The sequence below is a fragment of the Pagrus pagrus genome (genome assembly GCF_965226575.1).
Source record: "Pagrus pagrus genome assembly, chromosome: 18".
In the NCBI taxonomy this organism is placed as follows: domain Eukaryota; kingdom Metazoa; phylum Chordata; class Actinopteri; order Spariformes; family Sparidae; genus Pagrus; species Pagrus pagrus.
In genome coordinates, this window is record NC_140202.1 from 20,684,396 (window position 1) to 20,704,091 (window position 19,696).

General features: G+C 42.3%; 2 protein-coding genes across 2 annotated transcripts in view; one reads left to right on the forward strand and one right to left on the reverse strand.

Moving 5' to 3' along the window:
* LOC311274169 (phospholipase D1-like) overlaps positions 1-11,889 on the reverse strand; it is a 33,148-nt gene extending 21,259 nt beyond the window's left edge. The window contains exon 1 of the mRNA XM_084381618.1: positions 11,745-11,889. The gene's annotated coding sequence lies outside the window, so the exon portion shown is untranslated. The remainder of the gene's footprint in view (positions 1-11,744) is intronic.
* A 4,912-nt stretch (positions 11,890-16,801) lies between these two features.
* Positions 16,802-19,460, forward strand: LOC311273915 (growth hormone secretagogue receptor type 1-like). The gene is made up of 2 exons (XM_084381208.1): positions 16,802-17,662; positions 17,835-19,460. Exons 1-2 carry the CDS (start codon positions 16,822-16,824, stop codon positions 18,146-18,148), a joined length of 1,155 nt encoding a protein of 384 aa, XP_084237334.1. The 5' UTR covers positions 16,802-16,821; the 3' UTR covers positions 18,149-19,460.
* Positions 19,461-19,696: the final 236 nt, after the last annotated feature.

The following is a 19,696-nucleotide window of genomic DNA, read 5'->3' on the forward strand; positions in this document are numbered from 1 at the left end:
CACAGAATGACTGAAATACATCACAAATGAGTATAATAATGAATGTATTTTCAATAATAATACATTTTGTGCTTCTTGTTTTAGCACACTGAACAACAACAGGCATATAGGATGTATCCATGATCAATTTAAGAAAATACCAGGAGTTTAAAGCCATTGATTCAGCATTTCTCTCATATATAAGAGGCAAACAATCATGTTAGCCGGGTGCAGAATTATAAATATTGTTTGCTTTGAGAATAATTGATGTAGCTGCAGGAAGGTCAGAACGATGCTCAGCACAACCAAAACAATGCTGCAAAATAAATTATCTGAATACAATGCTGCAGCCTGGCTCGAGGTCAGACAGCTCCAGCAGTTCAGCGATTCAGTGAATAAGTTTGTTGCGCTTCCTCAGCATTACTGAAGCAATGCACGCCAGCCTGCAGCAGCTGAATGAAGAGCTGATTACATTTCTTTGGAAATGATTTCTCAATAAATCTCGTGTCACTCACCACCTCTGTGACTTCAGAGACATTCCTACAGTAACAGGTGAGCCGCTTAAATCCAGTTAATGACCAAGTAACTGCCCGACTGATATGAGTTGTGCATGACTGAGACGCACAAAGAATGACACAAACAAAATCAGCTGATAGCCTCCTCCACGTCCAAATCATGTTATCATGAGTTAAATGACTTATCATGCACTCACATACAGCAGATGAACACAATCCAGGCGGGGTGCCATTTTTTAAACTCCCATGACAACACTACTACTCCCATGATAATTTCCAGAGTTGAGTACCAATACCAGCTGACACCGAAGCTAAAAAATGACAAAGGTTTCAGGCAGAAAACTAGACTTTTCACATTAAAAGCATGGTACCCAATGCTGATTTTTATATGGCATCAGTAATATTACATTATCCAATGATTAACTGGTATCTCTTATATGTCTCACCACGGGTTAAATCAAAATCACTGCAATACAATTTAAATACCTGGAGTATATTTTGAATTTCAAGTAATATTTTTCTTTATTTCCTTACAAATTGTTTTTTTTTTTTTACCTGTTCACATTTTCTTTATTATATCACGTTATGTATCGTCTGAATTAACGTTTCAAAAAAGAATAACATCATCTACGTTATGACACTCTACGGAAGTCAGAAGTATTCCAAATAAAAGGGAAGTGCTGCAGCAAACAGCAGTATTACTACTGCTTTTTAAAAATACGACGGCTTGTCATCATGCACAGCTGTGGCCTGAATGTCTTGCACCAGATGCGGGTTAAGGTCATGTTTTTTCTGCTCCTCCACGAGATATTCCACTCACAGGCTCATACGTTCTGAGTTCAAGGGTAAGTCCGCCAGTTTTCTACATAAAAGTGTGTCTTGAGGAGCACTATTGCGTATACGACAAAAGTAGCCTTTTGTGTCTCATGTTTGCATGTAATCTGATAAATTTCCTCCAGAGATGTCATTCAATGGCTAAGTTGCATTGTGGGTAATGTAGGTGCCAGGTTTTACCCATCCTTTCTCTCTTCAAACCCTTTATCACATTATTTCCTTATCCTTATTACTGGATTAATCACATTTATCATGACCGACTACACCCATAAGAGGGGGAGTTGGTGATGAAGCAACGATGCAATTCGCTGAGTAAGACACCGCTGAGTAAAACCGGACGGAGCGGGATTATGAGTCAGCAACACATCCCAAAATTAATTTTACAAATGACATGCACCCGCACCTTTGCAGTCATGCTACATTAACATACTATGAGTTATAGTGCTCATGCATGTACACAAAGACTAATAAGAGTTTGCACACTCTAAGTACTGCGTTTTTACAGTGTGTGCATCCCAAAGGCAAATATTTGCAGCGTATATTCACAGCAAAAGACAGTGGAGAAACTGCTCCGTTCTGTTTTACACACTGCTCAGAATCATTTTGAATAATAAACAGTTTTTGAGATGCAAAAAAACCCGCTAAACCTGTCTGAAAAGGAAATATCCTCCCTGGGCGCCTGCCCGGTGCCGTTTCACCTTCACTTTAGCACCGTGATCAGTCGTCTGTAAAATCCTGCATTACTAAGACAGGAGACAGACAGGGTGTGGAGAACCACAACACTGCAACAGTGGTTACGACTGCACAGCAATCCGCCTTATAAACCCCCAAGTGCAGGACAAAGAACGACCCATATATGCAAAATACCACCAAGCCACAGTGTAGTCATCCGAGACTACCTGATACACATGTGGCCCATTAGCAGACCTCCCTTTGAGTAGAACAGAATACGATTCTGGAGGAGAGGGTGGGGAAGGAAAGGAAAGAAAGGGAGCAGCTGACTCAGCAGAAAGCTTCTGAAAAGAGTTTTTGATTACTCTGTGGTACAACAGTGTGGATTATGTTCCCGTATTGTATCACGTTGAATCCCCCAATCTTCCTTTATTTCTTTGAGAAAATGCTGCATTTCAAGTTAGTGGTTCTAGCCTCTCACTCGGTTTTTGAGAAAATTGGTTTGATTGGCATGTTATCAACGTGACTCCAGAGGACGTTAACAAGGTCTGGCGTTAAAAGTGATTGTGTGTGTGTGTGTTTGCAAGCAGCGTTAGCAGTTGCTCCTGCAATCTCATCCCAGCTCACAGCGATCCAAAATGTGTGCATTAATATGAAAAGCTGAGCAGAACGTCTGAAAGTATCTCTTTTCTTTAAACCCTGAGTTTTATCAATAACATTTGAAAATTGTAATTACATAAAATAAATAAATAACACCTGTCATCCCTGCGCTGCCTCGAGCTGCCTCTTGTCATCTCCTGCCTGGTGACATGGTCGAGAGAAAGTTGTTTCAAAATGAGTTGCTCACTAGGTCTGCGGGTAATCTTGATTAACCGGCTTGTTAATTTCTGGAAAGAGACATCGCTGATGTGATCGTGTCTACCACAATCCAAGTGCTTTTCCAGTTCCACTGTTTTCGAGGGAAGGCAGACATCTCTACAACCGATCAACTTGCCAACTAAGTATAAAAAGCACTACACGTAAGAGGAAAAATATGTATTTTTTGATTTTGGGGTGTCCCTTTAAAAAGGGATCAGCTCTCCAAAAAGCAAACAGAGACAGTGCCTTCTATCTTTTTGGTTTAAAGTCAAAAGGGAGTAGCAGCACCCAAGGGGGAGGTTTAAGTGATTCATCAGATTTCAACAACCTTTTGTCTGAAGCAAGTCGGGGCAGGAACACAAACACACACAGGAAAAAAAGAACAGAAACCAATTGTTTCTGAACAGTTCACTTCAAAGGAGCTTCCACCGACCAGCTTTATCTCCTAACCTAATCCTAAGACTTCCTATAATGCCTGAACTTAACTTCTACACCTATAACCCAGCCCAGGTGAGAAACAGGCACCAGACACCTCTGTCCCTTCCGAATGCAAAATCGGAGCTAAAAAAGTTCGTGACGAGGAAATAACGCACGAGCACCTACACCAACAGATAACAGCTTGACGGTAAACATTCCCACGCCACTGAACAGGATCCAACACGCTCACACAGTCAGGAGAGTCACCGGCAGCCACCAGTTAGCTGCCTACAGCGACACTGACTGCACGTCTGCGTGTGTCCTGTTATCTCTGAGAAACAGATTAGTCTCTTCATTCATCCAGTCATTCTCTCATTCTGGTCTGTTCCTGAATAAGGATGCTTATGTTGGAACGAAGTAATGATTTTCAGTTTATTATTATCATAGGACTTTATCATGATGAGTGTTAACGAGTGCCGATCACAGTCATTGGCATTTATAATATGAGAAGCAAAATAATTTGATAATTTTCCTGTTTTTCTATCATCACAATCACTGTACTGTTATTTTGTAAATATTCTACAGAACAGTTATTTAAGACTATTTATAAGATCAGAGTATTCATATTTCTAAGCAGAGCATGTTTGATCATTGCTGAGTCAACAGTGGCTCTAAATAGCTTCCTTTGTTTGGTCACATTTTGTACAGAAAGACAATAGTGTGGGAAAAGATATTGTGCACAGCTAAGAGTGGTTTGACACCTAAAAAAATGACAATTTAATCTTCACAAAATCTCAATGCAACCTGATCAAAACTGCTTGCGAGTGACACCTCTCCTGATATTTTTTAAGGCTTGTATAGGCGCATTTAGCAAGCCTGTGTCAGAGGTGGGACCCCGAGGTTTCAAAAAGTGGACAAGTAGAATGAGAGACACTAGTTCATTGTGTCTGAAGGAGCACGAGACCAGTGTGCCTCATTTTCAAGAGGTGCCGGGGCAGTGGGCCAGCATTTTCGACTATGAATGCAGCAAACAGGAGATTCCCAGACACTCGGATCTGGAAGTCCCCAAACTACTTCAGCTGCTCAGGAGGATGCTGCAACACTGTTTTGCTGTGAAGCTGCGAGGAAGAAACGGACGCAGAACCTTCACTTGACTTTCCATCGGTATGTGAGAGAGTAGATAACGACTGGATTTTCATTTTTGGGTGAACTCGTCCTTTAAGGACTTTGCGACACAATGGTATATGAAGAAATATGTTTTGTGTACACACTTTTAAGCCAGCATTCTTGCACCCGTGACACCCATGGACCTTGACGATTGCTTTTGAGCAACGCTGGTATAATGTGTATATTTCGCCCTCTGATCTTTCATGACGGTCACACAATTGAATGAATACTATATTATCATTCAAAGCTACATCTTTTTATTGTATTCAATCTCTAAACAAGACAAGATCATGCAGTTGGAGAACTCATGATTTATGGCTTAATGTCAAATTAATTATTAGAACAAAGAGAAAGTAATAAAATGAGTTAAAAAGTCTGTCTTTTGTGTAAATCAACAAAAATCCGGTCCGGTTCCGGGAACATTCTGGATGCATCAGTGTCATTAAATCCACCAAGGCCCATTGCTCATACTTTTGAGGGGAGTGCATGCGATCTTCTATTCCAGAAGAAGTATTTATGAGTTATCTCCCCGCTCCAAGAATACCCACGACCCCCCGACATGCTTGACCCTGCAAAGAGGTCAACTGCAGAGGGACCTCGATCGCAGCCTGTGGCTTGAATGTCTGCACGCATAGACTCATATGTCAAACATATGCATGCACCTACATGTTCAAAAGCACGTCACTTGCCTACAATGCGCAGCCTGAGGGAAGAGCAGAGCGATGGGGAGAATGCTACGGGATGGAAATGGAAACTGGTGAGATGCAGGCGTTATCTCTCGACTCCATTCCAATGGAACACTGCCTGCTTCCTGCTTCCTGTCCTGTTGTCATGGCGATAGCTTTAACAGCCAGCGAGCTCCTTGTATATAAATATCAACAGAGGCAGCAGAGAGTGTCCGCCTCTCCCTTCATGTGCTAGCATCCCTCTTAAATGTCAATTAGTTGGAAATCAACACATTGTGAGATCATACATCGTTAGGAAATGAACGAATGCAGAGTGGGAGAACAACTGAGGAGGTTCAGCAGAGTGCGGCTAAGAGAGAGAGAGAGAGAGAGAGAGAGAGCAAAAAAAAACAAAAAGATCATTATAAAGGAGAAGTGGGCACTCATCAATCTTTCCAGTATGTGGCATGGGGGAAATTTTGTCTGTCACCCTGCTGCCAGAGAGCCATTAAAGACATATTGCGACACTTTTAATGCAGGGACCGAGCTTGAAATCAGACCAAATCCATCACTGGGTATGTAATATTCAACACACATATGGTGTTTTTGGATTGAATTATGGCCAGCTGGAGAACTTTGGTAACTTTTGTACCACTTTAAGGCACCATTTATAAAGGTCAGTTACAAGCCATCAATGGGAACTCATTTTAGGTTGCCAGGTTGTGAAGAATCTCTCCAACTGACACTGATTGCTCTGTCTTTTGCTCTTTGGTTTATCAAATAAACTGCTCTAATAGACAGTTTGACTTCTGACCGGACAAGGACACACACATCTACTTTGTTGCAGTGAGTTAGATGATAAGATTGTTAAGCAATAATACTAGTGCTAGCCACTTGATAAAGTCGCCAACCTAGCTCTTCATGAATGAATGATGGTCCGTACCAATCATTCTAGGAAAGAGGATTAGCAATGTGTTACCAGGAAAATGCTCTGGGCTTTCGGTTAAGCGACAGGGAGTGCCAATAAGTCACAAAAGCTATCGTGGGGGTTAGGAATAATAGGTGGATAATCCTCTCGATCTGCGAAATTGTCATTTTTATGTGGTTTCTGGACAGATTAAACAAACAAGATGGAGCCAGGCTAGCTGTTTCCTCCTGTCTCCAGTCTTTGTGATAAGCTAAGCTAACTAGCTGCTAGCTGTAACTTTATAAAAGAAAAGTAATAAGGGTGGTAAGCCTTTTAAACCTCATCTAACTTTCTGCCAGAAAGTGAATAATCATATTTTCCAAAAGATGACTTACTATTGCTGTTGGCCTAGAAAGTAAGAAACCTGTAACTTTATTAGGAACAACTTATCAACAGCTACCCACACTGAACCGATGGTTTATGAGAAAGACATGACTATCAATGACTCATAAACCATATCTACCATTAGTTAATAATTTCATGAATAAAGTAATTAGTTACCACTTAAAAATGGGCTCAATAGAAAGAGGTACCAAAGGTTTACTGTAGGTTACAGCAGGTTAATCCACAATCAATACTGCAATACTACTGTTCTGTACTGTATACATACAGTTGATTCATTAATCTCTCACACCCATTTACACCCATTAATGTCGCTCTGTGAGGAAGAAGTGAGCAGGACATGTTTGTTTTACATGAATGAGTGTCCAAAAAAGGCGGCCCTGTTGCATTTACAGTCCTTATTATAACATAAAACATTTCCCTCTGAGGTTTTGATATGAAAAACAAAGATAAGACCCGGTCTGGTTTATGTCTTTGGAACAGAGCCTCGTTAGCCGTCCTGCTCCTGTAGCAGCTCAGCAACACATGGGAACGAAGACGAGGTCACCCTGGCAGACAAAAACAATCTGCATCCCTTATCACTTGCGAGGCTGTTGTTATCCAAAATTAAGTTTAGTCAGGAAGTTGTGTGTCTTCCAGCCAAAAATCCGATTCACTGCCAAATGTGTGTGGCCACGGTCCACATGTAAGATGATCATGTTGTTTTTTCTGAAGCTGTTTTGCTTATCACGATTTGTACTCATACAACTAGATACACAGGGAGTTTGGGGGTGACAGTGACTAACAGAAAGTGTTTGGAAACAGCTTTGATCTGTCTTTTACAAAAGCAGGCAGCACGATGGAGATGTGTAAGTGGTCTAATCTAGTCTGAAAGTTCAAAGCCTGACTCCGTGAGACCTTAACCAAATCCTCAATGCTTTGAAAAGGGAAACAGGGTTATTTTCCTCACCCAGAGCTGGCTGCAGAGTGTTTATATTTCCAATATGCTAAAGAAAATGATTTTCTTCTGCTGCTTCAGGACATGCTGGTGGTAGCGAGGTCTAAGGTGTACAGCACATTCCACTCAAATCCTCTGCATGTCATCTCCTTTGTCTCTTCTTGTGAAGGTTATGAACAAGATTTTTGGGGGGATTTAACAGTATAACTGGCAGAAAATATCTATCTTTGTACATTTAAAAAAGAGGTTGTGATAACATGGCTTGCATTAATAGATGTGTGGCTCATATCCTTATTCTCCAGGGTCAAACAAAGTACAGTTCTTGCATAAGAAGCAATGGACATCACTGTTCTTTAATTTCTGCAGATGCACTTTTTGCTCGTTTTATCATTCTGCAACATTGTTAAATGGATTTGTTATATTTTGTTATAAATCAATACGGGAATATATCTGCATATTGTGCGTAGATGATTTAAACTGTTTCACGCAGCACTGAATACATGTCGTAGTTTGAGAGAAGGGGCTGGTCTTTCTGGGAAACATGAAATCAGTGATTACAGTGGAATCAGACATGACAGGTTGGGAAAACGTGAAGACAACATAAAAAAAAAAAAGTTACAGCATTTCATCATTAAGTCTGGGAACGTCTGAATCAGTTTCAGTGTGCCAAAGCAGAATTACATTCACAGGCGTGACCACCAATACTGCTTGTCATCACCTCTGAACCCCACATCTTTATCATATGACTATCACATCTGTATCTGTTTATTGATAAAAGTTGCCTTGGCTGCACAATGTGTCATCTAAATGTGCATTTACAATTATCTCTACCAGTCATAAACCGGCACTCCCACTTTTGTCCCTCTACACTCATTTTTCTTCGCAATACGTGCTTGGAAACTGTCACATTATTGGATGGGGGCTGCCCGTCTATGTCAATATCGGCAGAGGTGCTGTCACGTATCACTGAGTGCAGGAAAAAAAATAGCTAACTTGCAAGATGCATCATCTATTCCTGGATGTGTGGTAACAAACTTGACAAGTACTGTGGCAAACTGTGAGTGGTTAACACATTTTAAAGATACGATACATACATGTAAACATCGTCTTTGCGTAACAGGCTACCGCTCACGCTCACGGATTCACGCGCGCACACACACACATGCAATAAAGATAAAATAAACCTAGTTTGGCATTTACAGCTCGTGCGGTGCCAAGCTCCTCATGGCACAGATGGTACAAAGAGAGAGACAGAGAGAAGATAGAGGGAGGAACGAGTAGAGAAGCAACAAGAGAGGTCTGTGACACCTCTCTTTCGCTGCCCACACTAAAGCTGCCTATTATCTAATCCTTCACACCACGGATAGGGGGATAGGGATGGTCAGAAAGGCAGAGAAAGCAAGACATACAGTAGATGCCAGAAAAGGAGAGGGAGCAATCGTCATCATCGCCAGAGTGGCGTTCTGCTGGCAGTAACACAAGGCATCATTGTACTGAAGGAGTGATGGAACTGCTCTCTCTCTTTCAGCCAAGCCTGAGTCAGCCCGGCCGAGGCGGCCAAGTTAGAGGCTGGAAACTACCAAACTAGAACTTTACTGACCGCTGAAGTGGCTCCAACTCGCCAAGATTACAGTAGCAGGACAAAAAGCAGAGAGGACATTCGCGCTCTTGACTTAGGTTGGTTCAACCAAATTACAATCTCCAGTATTTTTAGCCATGTTTTGGTTTTATTTGCTCGGGTGTTGAGATACCTGTCCATGAGATTTTGCGATGTGATGCCGACAGCGTTTTTAGAAGTTCAGCAGCTGCACGTTTGTCCAGAAAACAATTTACCAGTTAATCAACAGACCAGGCTGTGAGGAGGTTTTCGCTGGAACTGCTTTTTAACTTTAAAGGCACAGTATGTAATTTCCGTCTCAAGAAGTCTCACAATCAAACAAAGGACGTAAATCGTGCCAGATTATGGGAGTTGTTGTTTTCATTGGTAAACACCCAAAACTGCAGATAAATATCTATGTTACGCGACATGCTCAAGACTGAGGAAATGTTTCTAAGCTTTATTTTTGTTACGTTTAGTGACTTTTGCTAACTTCCTTCTGCACTCTTTCCTGGAGGAAGCAACAGGTGACCAAATGAAAGATACCATTATCTTTTAAAGGTCAAGTCGTTTTTTGATATTTCAATGGAGAAATGTTACATATTACATCTTTAACTTTTAACAATAGCCCATATGAAGAGTGTTTTCTTTTTTTGAGTATTGAGAACGTTGTTTCTGAAAAGATGATGAAAACTACCTGCGTTGCTAGATACGGTGATACGGAGTAAAGCATGATTTTTATTTATTTTTTTATTTTTTTTAAATTGGGTGAACCAGCCCTTTAAAGTTTGCAAGAAAACTTCATAACCCAGGCTTGTATACAGATCAAAAATAACTACTCTGAATCAAAAATAGAGACAGTTTAGAAACACTGGCAAACAAATGGTGCTTATGATGGTCTGAGTGCCAAATGGCACAGTGACATTTTTCACTATGTAAATAAATCGCTTCTATTTACTGCATCTCACGAACCCCTTTTATCTTCGACTGCTGTGCATGAGAGCGCTTTCATTTGTCCTCAGCAGTGAAACAGTGCTGTCTGCTGCAATCCAACTATAAAACAAAGTATCTCTGCTCTCCGCTATTTTGAGAAACATTCATTCAACTTCTCACTTGGCATTTTTGTTGCTGAGGCACCCAGGGAAGTACGGTGTTGTATGAGCACACAATCTCATGGGGAAGCAGACATAAACATAATGGATATTAGCTTGATGCAAAAACTTACGTTGCAGTGAGAATAAAATAAAAGCAGAAGGTTAAATGAGTCTGGGTGAGTGTGACGATGTAGTCAAAACGAGATTTTACGTTTCTGTTGACAGTAGTATGCTAGCTAACGCGTGCGTCTCAAGAGCTACAATGTTTATTATTGCTTGACAGCCCCTTCAGCTGCTCTGGGACGCCTCTCTCATTGGCTGTTTTGGTCCAGCTCGGATGCAATCATCCAGAATTTATCAGGGGGGTTTGGCATCAAACATGTTTGGTATTAATTGGGATTACTGGATCTGCAAACCCCTCACATTACCAGATAATCTGTGCCGAACAGCGTGTTTTGAATGGGAACTGCAGTGGTTAGATTTAAACCTGTTATCTACAGCAGTATCATTGAGAAAGTCAGGTCTTGTGGTGGACCACAAATCTTTCCAACATAGCTATAAACAATCTTATGATGCAGATTAATAGCACAAGTGACAGAAACAATGTCTTTGTACAACCGTAAAAATAATCTTTAAATTGACCACAGGTTATAATTTATGAGACTGTGGTTGGAAACTCAGAACAATGTTTGTTGGTTTTTGGCAGGACTCCACCATATGGTGAGAGCACATGAGCCTGCAGTCCACATCTGGAATATATTTTCAGTAGTAATCTGCCTGCCACGCTGAAAATATTTGAAATCCTTCCTATCCTGCCTGAGAAGAAGAATAACTCTGCATGAGATACAACTACTGTTACATAACTTCTTTAAATGAACACAAGGTGGTCGTGGACTAAAATTCCTCTACTTCTCTCTGACGGGATTAATGATTGATACGTATCACAAACTGCCCAGGGCAGCAGCACAGGGAACAGGTCGATGCAGTTAAACACACACAGACACACTGAGTCAGGCGTAACAGTAATAAAGTTGACTATGTATGTATGTATGCGTGTGTGTGTGCTGTCACCACAACAGAACAGTATTGAGGTCACGCAGCCTGTGTGAAAATGAAGGCTTCTGAATGCCAGAGGTCAGAATCATGCGTATCGGTTGCAAAGACAACAGAAGAAGAGAGGAGGGGGGACCGGTATGAGCGAGCGGCGTAGAAAGAGAAGCAAAATATCTCCAGCCTTCCCATGACATTCCAGCTGCAGCAACTAACTTCCACAACAGGGTGTGAGGAGGAGGGGGCAGCAGGTCAGCACACACACACCTGAGCAGCCCTGTACAACAGGTAACACACACGAATAAACAGTGCACGCTCTTTGAATGAAGGACCAAGACGCTCAGGAAGCCAGGGATCTTCACTCAAACATCTTCCCAGCATGAACAAACGCAGCTTCATGTTAAATATCAGCTGTGAGGAAACACAAGAGCTGCCCTCAGCCCCACTGTTTGTTTCTACTTATAGGAGCTTGAAGATACTGCACATTCTTCTCCATGATCTCACTGACAACCCAAAACCCAAGGAGTGTCACAGAGGCACATATCTCCCCCCAAGTCCATGGACGCAAATAGTGCAACAGAGAGAGCAGACACACACACACACACACTGACAGACAGACAGACAGACAGAGAGGGAGACACTATACCAACCTGCTCTGTCTGTGGACGTTCAGCCCACATGTTGGTTCGTGACCGGTCCACTTGGCTTCACTGAATGGACGACACACACTCTCCACAAAGGACTGTACAGCAGGCAGCTAGCCCGGCTCTCTCCCTCTGTTCTCTAACTCAGTAAGTGTGGCTGAGGAAAAAACTAACAGTGAACTCTCTCCAACTCCTCAGGAAGGGAGGGGTGTCTGAAACTCTACACCAATCACAGCAACAGGTTCCTCCCACGGGCTTCTCTCATTGGATCGACACATGTTGTGGACTTTTGGTGAAGTAGGAGGAGTCCTCTCAGGGAAGAAAATACTGACACTGGTCCTGCTTGTTGTCTCATCATTTCACACTCTAACTCTCATTGTGTTTGTACAACTTGTGTTATTTATGTTTCTTTCTTTAGCTTTTTGCACGTGTGTCTATCTGTGCCAATGTGTGCATTAATGAGCCTTTTTGACTGCCTGTGGCTCTACATGCATGTGTTTTTTTGATTTGGATGAGTAACAAAACAAGAATTTGAGTTAGTCGTGTGTCCACCGAAGCCTTTGTGTGAACGTGCTATGTGTGTTTTCATGCTGAAACTTTCCCCTGATAAAATCATGCCCACCCTCATGTCACACCTGTAGCACTAAACCATTCATTAGTTTGCCGGCCACACACACGAGTAGGGATAGAGATCGTCACGTTCAAGTACAAAATCAGAAAGAGATCTCTTCCTCCATCTTGTGGCTGAAGCTACAAACTACGGCTCACACAGACCAAACACGCACTTGAACGCATCACCGTCAAATGTGTGGGTGTATCCTGACGGCAGGGACTTTACCCTGGACTCTGCTACCACACCTTGGAGTCATAGGTCAGACAAAATGACGGCTAAAAAACACTTTAACACTGACCAGAGACACTGTAGAACAACATACACGTGAACCATAGAGAAATAGGACTGAAACACACGGCAACACTGTCGTAAAAAGATCAAACACAGAGATGAACTATGACAGACTTCACGCTTGGACACAATACACACCGTTCACAGCCATAAAAAGAGCAAACAAACAGAAAAACAGAACTCTCCTAACACTAAAACACAGCCCTATTTCAGTGAAGATAACCAATGTTGCTGTTATTACCGCCTGTTGTCACAGAAACAGTCCAATTGAGGCTTTTTGTCTGTAAATAGTGGTGATTTCAGCTTGTTGTCGGCTATTATCATCATTACAACAAATGGTACGAGTCCATAAATACAGATGCCAAAAGTTTGTCGGTTGAGGTTTTTTTCCACACAACCCAAATCTAACCTTACATGCACAAACAACACAGTCGTATGACCACAGGTACATACCAGATGTGATGAAAAGGTCTCAAAGATGCCGTCGAAGACACAACTTTCCTGACAAGTGTCCTGCGCCTGTCCGTACCACCAGATATCTGTCTTTCTCACTCTCCTTCTTAATTTGTGTGTCTATCTCTCGTTTTTCTCTCTCTCTTGCCTCTCTCTCTCTCTCTCTCTCACACTATGATTCAGCGGTCATAAACATAATGGTATCTGCTGGTAAACACAGCGCAAAGGGCAGAGAGATAACCATATTCGAGGCATGGGGATCACATCAGTGCAGTAGAAATAGAAATAGATTGCAAATTGTGATGAGCTTCACAATTCAGGCCTCCAGCCGTTGAGTCAACGAGAATATGAGCAGCGATGTTTGTCGGTCTAACAGCAATAAACAGTGTTACACTGTCAAAGTTGACGACAGGATTTTCACCAATGATACGAATGTGCTCATCTTGGCCAACGCCCTGCAAATCTAAAGTGCATGTTGACTGCACATTCAGTCAAAAATGAATCAAGACCAGACTTATTGACATCTGACATTCCCATATAAACATCATTATGCCATCATGGAAAATGAAAGTGTGTAAAAACAAAACTATAATGACTAGTTAAAGGGTAACTCCACCAGTTTCACACTTTTAAGTGTGTTTAGAGGTCTTGGGAAGTACTACTGTGTGAAAAAGTGGTATGAAGCCTTCTGTGGCTCCAGAGGAAGCTGCATGGAATCTAATAAATAGCCTCCAATGATGTCACTCAGTGGCTTAGTTGCATTGTGGGTAATGCTGGTGCAAAGTTATGAAAAGCACAGTCCACTGGTTTGCATTGCACTCCTATAACACTGTTGAGCTCATTATGGACAGCTTAAAAACAAATGATTAAAATCGATACGGATGATGTTGCCATTTTCAAACCTGGCGCCTACATTACCCACAATGCAAGTTAGCCAATGTGTGACATCACTTGAGGCAATTTATCATATCACTTGCAGCTTCCTCTGAAGCCACACATGTCATGGTTTGGGTTTCTGGTTAGTCATTTCCTGTTTTATTTTGTAGATCATATCCTCATGTGTCATGTTTTACTCTCAACTTCCTGTCTTTGTCTTTTTTCCCGCCATTTTCCTGCTTACTTGTGTTCCATTAGTCTTTTTTTGTCCCTTTTGAAACACATAACAACAACAAGGCTTTGTACAACCTTCGTCACATATTCAGTAATCCTCCAAGACCTGTAACACATTTAAAGGTCTAAAATTGGTGGAGTTACCCTTAAATGCTAATTGGAGAGAAAGCCTTGTCTAATTTGCCCACTTTTCTTGTCATTGATAAATCGTTTTTTTTTATAGTCAAGCATCTCAGTAATTGTGCTTATTATACCAAACAAATAAGGCTGCAGTTAAGTCTAATCAAACAGTAATTGATACATTAATCTAAAAGCTAATTAGCCTAGCTTAGAAGAATATCAGTAACTGCTTTTTATATAGCTTCTGGCTCTCCTGAAGTCCCATATGACTTCATGTGGTCCAGCTACATTTAAATCACACATTTAGAAGAAATCCCTGACCACAGTTTAAAAACAATGTTAAAGAAACAGAAATGTGTTCTGCAGATGCTCCATTTTCCCTGCTCAGTATACATTGTCCAAACTTTGCAGTTGCCAATCCAAATTTTTCCTCTATGTTTTATGTAAAGTCAAGTCTATAACGGGGATTAATGATCGGGCATAAAATGAAAGTTATAAAACGGAATGTAATTTTTTGACAGTTTGGCTTAGAGCCTTCAAACTTCATAAGTTCTTTTCCAAACTTCACAGTCTCTGTCGGTACCGAACACTGCTGTTGGCAGAATTGCCAATCGGGTTGCCTGTTATTACAGGGTGATATAAGCTATTTTATATTCTAGTGGCAGTAAAGTTACTAAAAATGACTCTGCTCTACCCTCGTTTTACACTATGCAACAGTTTTTAATCTGCCTGAAACATGAATATTATCCACATACATGTGCATACAATGTACTTTATGTGGCTGAATGTTCCTTGCAAATAAAACTCTACAGCAGGAGGGAAGTGACACATGTCTCTAATTTGCCAACACTGTGAAACAGGAATGCAATGCACTCATAAGTGCCACACCATAGCCCACTTTCCCCTACAGCAGAGGGCAAATCTGAGCTTTGAATTAAATCTGGGGCTTCCGATTGACTTTAATGCAATTTGATTCTTTGTGACTGTGGAATAATATGATTACATCCGGGCAGAGTGCAGTTCTCAGATATTAAGCATCACATTTTTATATCCCACTGGGCAAAAACTGTACTCTCTGTCTAAACCATCACCAAAAGTGGCTCTTTAGAGAGGCCTGTGTGGATAATTTTAGGAAGCAACATCCAGATAGGATCTTTGAATCTTATGCAGTTGACTAAATTGATCCCTGTGGGGATGTTGTTTCCCTCAATCACCCTCACCATCCGTGCTGCAAAGCCACACTGCTGGAACAGGTGGCAATTTTGGGTCTGAAAGCTCACTCTTCTTTCCCCTCTCTGAAGACTTGGTGGTAACAGATCGGTGGACACTAATCCAGACTCATCACTAGCCTGAAAACACCTGTAGGTGGCGTTGCAGCACCGGACTCTCTGTAGACCCTCACACCACCCTCCCCTCGAGCAGCACCACTTCACCTGTATATGATGTTTTGCGCACTGGGAGTCAGGACTCACATAATGGATATGCACCACAACCAGAGGAGCAGATGTGGAGAGCCAGGGTGAATTTCTTCATCCTCAACTACTTTATTCTACTTAGATCCTTTAAAGTCATATGTGCATGATTATGTTGAGAATGCGTCGTTCCTTCGTGGTGCTTGTGACTTTTAGAAAACTGTCTCCGTTCCGGCACACAGTATTCGTTTTCACTGTGGTTGTTTTTTATCCGTTTGTGTTTGGCTGAGTTTGAGTTGCGGTGCCCTTCCCATGACAGATGTGTACCGCTGCTGCCGCATCATTACGACCCAGCCTCTGACTCACCATCACATGCTGCCCAATGCATCTGCCGATCCACTGTTTTGATTCATATGACGCGCAAACACAGGGACGCGCTGCCGGGGATGGGAACTCTTTGGGACTCTTTTGCGCATGAAGAAATCTCATGTTTTTTTCCCTAAACAGAGAAGACGCGGACTGTAACTTGTCCCTAAGTTAGATATTTCTTTTATCATTTAGATAACAGATGTCTGTGCTGTCTTTTTTCCTCCTGCATCTGTTTTGATTGGAATACACCTCCGCATGGATTTAGGCTGATGATGTGTAGCTTACAAATATCCAGCATGCAATTAGTTTTATAATTAACACGCCTACTCTTCTTTTGAACAAGTACTCAACACCAAACAGTATTGGAGCACTCTAGAGCGCAGATGAAGTGGATAATTTGGATTGCCCTAAAATAGCCTCATGTTTGTGTTGGACTTTGGAGAGGACTATCTATTCCCTGGAGGATCTTGGTTGTTTTTTGTCCGATCAGAATTGTGAGTCGTTCCAGCTTCAGTGTGGACGCAACATTGTGTGCAACGCGCTCAAGTATCTTGGTTTTTACGCACGGCTGCCAACCTTTTCCATTACGTGTGTAACTCTAACACAGACGATGGGAGGAAAGGGCAGCGCCAAGGGGCTTGAGGAGTCCCAGACCCTGGGTCCCTTCAGCAGTCAGGGCCAGGCACGGCCCCGTGAATAACCGCGCGGCGACAGCATGCCCTCTTGGCCAAATCTCTCGGAGTGCCTCTCCCATAACTGCAGCTGGGAGGAGACCCACAACGCCACAAGGAAGGTTAACCTCGGACTGCCTCCTCTCAATTACTACTCAATCCCTCTCCTCACAGCCATCACCATCGCCTGCACGCTGCTGTTTCTGGTCGGGGTGGCCGGTAATGTCATGACCATTTTGGTGGTCAGTAAGTACCGGGACATGCGCACAACCACTAACCTGTACCTGTGCAGCATGGCCGTATCCGACCTGCTCATCTTCCTCTGTATGCCGCTGGATCTCTACCGTATGTGGAGGTACAGGCCCTGGCGGTTTGGGGACGCGCTCTGCAAGCTCTTTCAGTTCGTGTCAGAGTCATGCACCTACTCCACCATCCTCAGCATCACCGCGCTGTCAGTGGAGAGATACCTGGCGATCTGTTTCCCGCTGCGTGCCAAAGCCTTGGTTACCAAAAGACGGGTGCGCGGCCTCATTCTTCTACTCTGGACAGTGTCTCTAATGAGCGCCGGACCTGTGTTTGTCATGGTTGGGGTGGAGCGTGACAGCATGTGGCCAGGAAATTTCAGTTGGGTAGTGAATGAGACTGGGTTCTTCCCGGAGGAAGGGGACACCCGGGAGTGTAAAATGACCCATTACGCAGTGGAGTCAGGCCTGATGGGGGCCATGGTGTGGCTGAGCTCTGTGTTCTTCTTCATGCCGGTGTTCTGTCTCACAGTGCTCTACAGCCTCATAGGTCGGCGGTTGTGGCAAAGACACAGAGAAACGAACATAAACTCCCGTGTGGCGCATCGGGAAAAAAGCAACAGACAGACCATCAAGATGTTGGGTAAGTTTGGAGAGTGCGCAAATTACGCACACGCATAACTTTGTCTGTATAGAGTATATATGTCGTCTCACCCGTCTGCATTCACTTACTTCTCTACCTCTCTCTTCTCCTTCATTCACCCATTCATCCACCACTTCACCTGCTCATCATCCTCATTCTCCTCCTCCTCCAGTGGTGGTGGTGTTGGCCTTTGTGCTGTGCTGGCTGCCGTTCCACGTAGGACGCTACTTGCAGTTCCGTTCTCTGGACGCTCCATCCCCGCTGCTGTCTCTTTTGTCCGAGTACTGCAGCTTAGTGTCTGTAGTTCTCTTCTACCTGAGCGCCGCCATCAACCCCATCCTCTACAACATCATGTCCTGGAAATACCGGGGCGCAGCGGCGCGGCTCTTCGGCCTGACCGACAGCCAGCCGCCTCGAGGCCGCACAGCCAGCACCGTGAAGGGAGACGGCTCGAACGGCTGGACGGAATCCACAATCAGCTTCTAAACATATGATTGTCAAAAAAAATGTCACAAGTCATAAGTTGATAACCTAAAAGCCATTATTTTGTCTGGCCGGGGACAAACTTCTGTAGGCCTACACGAGCGTTTATTTGCCTTTATTTGACTGGGACTAAAAGAAGCTGAGGATGGGAAAAGCGCGAGCCAAAAAAAAAAGCTGCACGCCTCTGTTCACTTTGTCCACATGCATCAATAGACCTTCGATTTTTCCTCCAACAGTTTCATTTTCTTGTTGGATTATTTCAGCAAGTGCTCTCCGCCATTCATACAACACACTCAGCTGCAATCTGAAAAAGTACGACCGGTGGGGTGTAAAATACACACCTGCCTGAAGTGCTTGTATTGATCCAAATGTGACCACCATATACAGCAGGGGCACGCGTGCCCGTATACACGCGCACACACATATAGTAAATATCTTAGACATCTACAATTGCCTTATATTGTATTCATATTCTGGATGACAAAGGAAGCACTGTAGAACTTGAGGCACTTCTCTGTACTCCTTCAGAGAGGGGCAGAGGTGCAGTGTGTGGTCACACTTACAATAAGGCACACAAACACGTGAGTAGTTACTGAGGAGCGAGTGAGGAACGAATCAGGAACGACTTAAAGAATCATTAAGGAGTAATCCTTGAATAACTGTGGTTCCAGGACTATATATAGTAGATAATTATGAGTTACCATAGAACAGACTAAAGATACTTCATTATGAATCATTAGTCAAAGATTAGTTCATAAATATCTATGAATTGAGGTACTGACCGCTCTCTCATCAGTTGTCCTGATTAACTTTGAACCAGCCACTGTGGCGAGTCATTAATTACTAATTAATTGATCATCAGTTTCTCTTTTTGTGCACATTCAATTAAGGTGAATCATAATACTGAGTAGTTACCAATTAGAGTTATTAATTACTGATTACCTAATCATTAGTTACTCTTTTTGTGCACTTTAAGTTAAGTGAAGCATAATACTGAGTAGTTACCAATTAGAGTCATTAATTACTGATTACCTAATCATTAGTTACTCTTTTTTTGCACATTTTAACTTAAGTGAAACATAATACTGAGTAGTTACCAAGTAGACTCAATAATTACTGATCACTTAATCATTAGTTACCCTTTTTGTGTCCCACAAGTAAAGTAAATCATAATACTGAGTAATTAACACATAGAATTAGGTAGGCTTGTTAATTACTAATTACTTAATAATTTATTACTCTTTATGCGCCTTTAGGTAAAGCATGTAAATTCATAGATATTTACAAACTAATCATTATCTAATGGCCCAGTGAGTCCTCACACGCTCCTTAGTAAATACTCTCATTTTTGTGTACTTTATAGTAAAGTGATACCGTGTGTGTGTGTGTGTGTGTTTGTTTGTTTGTCTGTGTGTGCGAGAGAGAGAGAGAAAGAGAGAGAGAGAGAATGTGCATGTGTGTATTGTGTGTCAAGCCTTTGGATGTAAAAGTACTATGTTACTGTAATTCTTGACATGCTGAATGCCCTGTATCTTGGAAATTCAAGTCCAT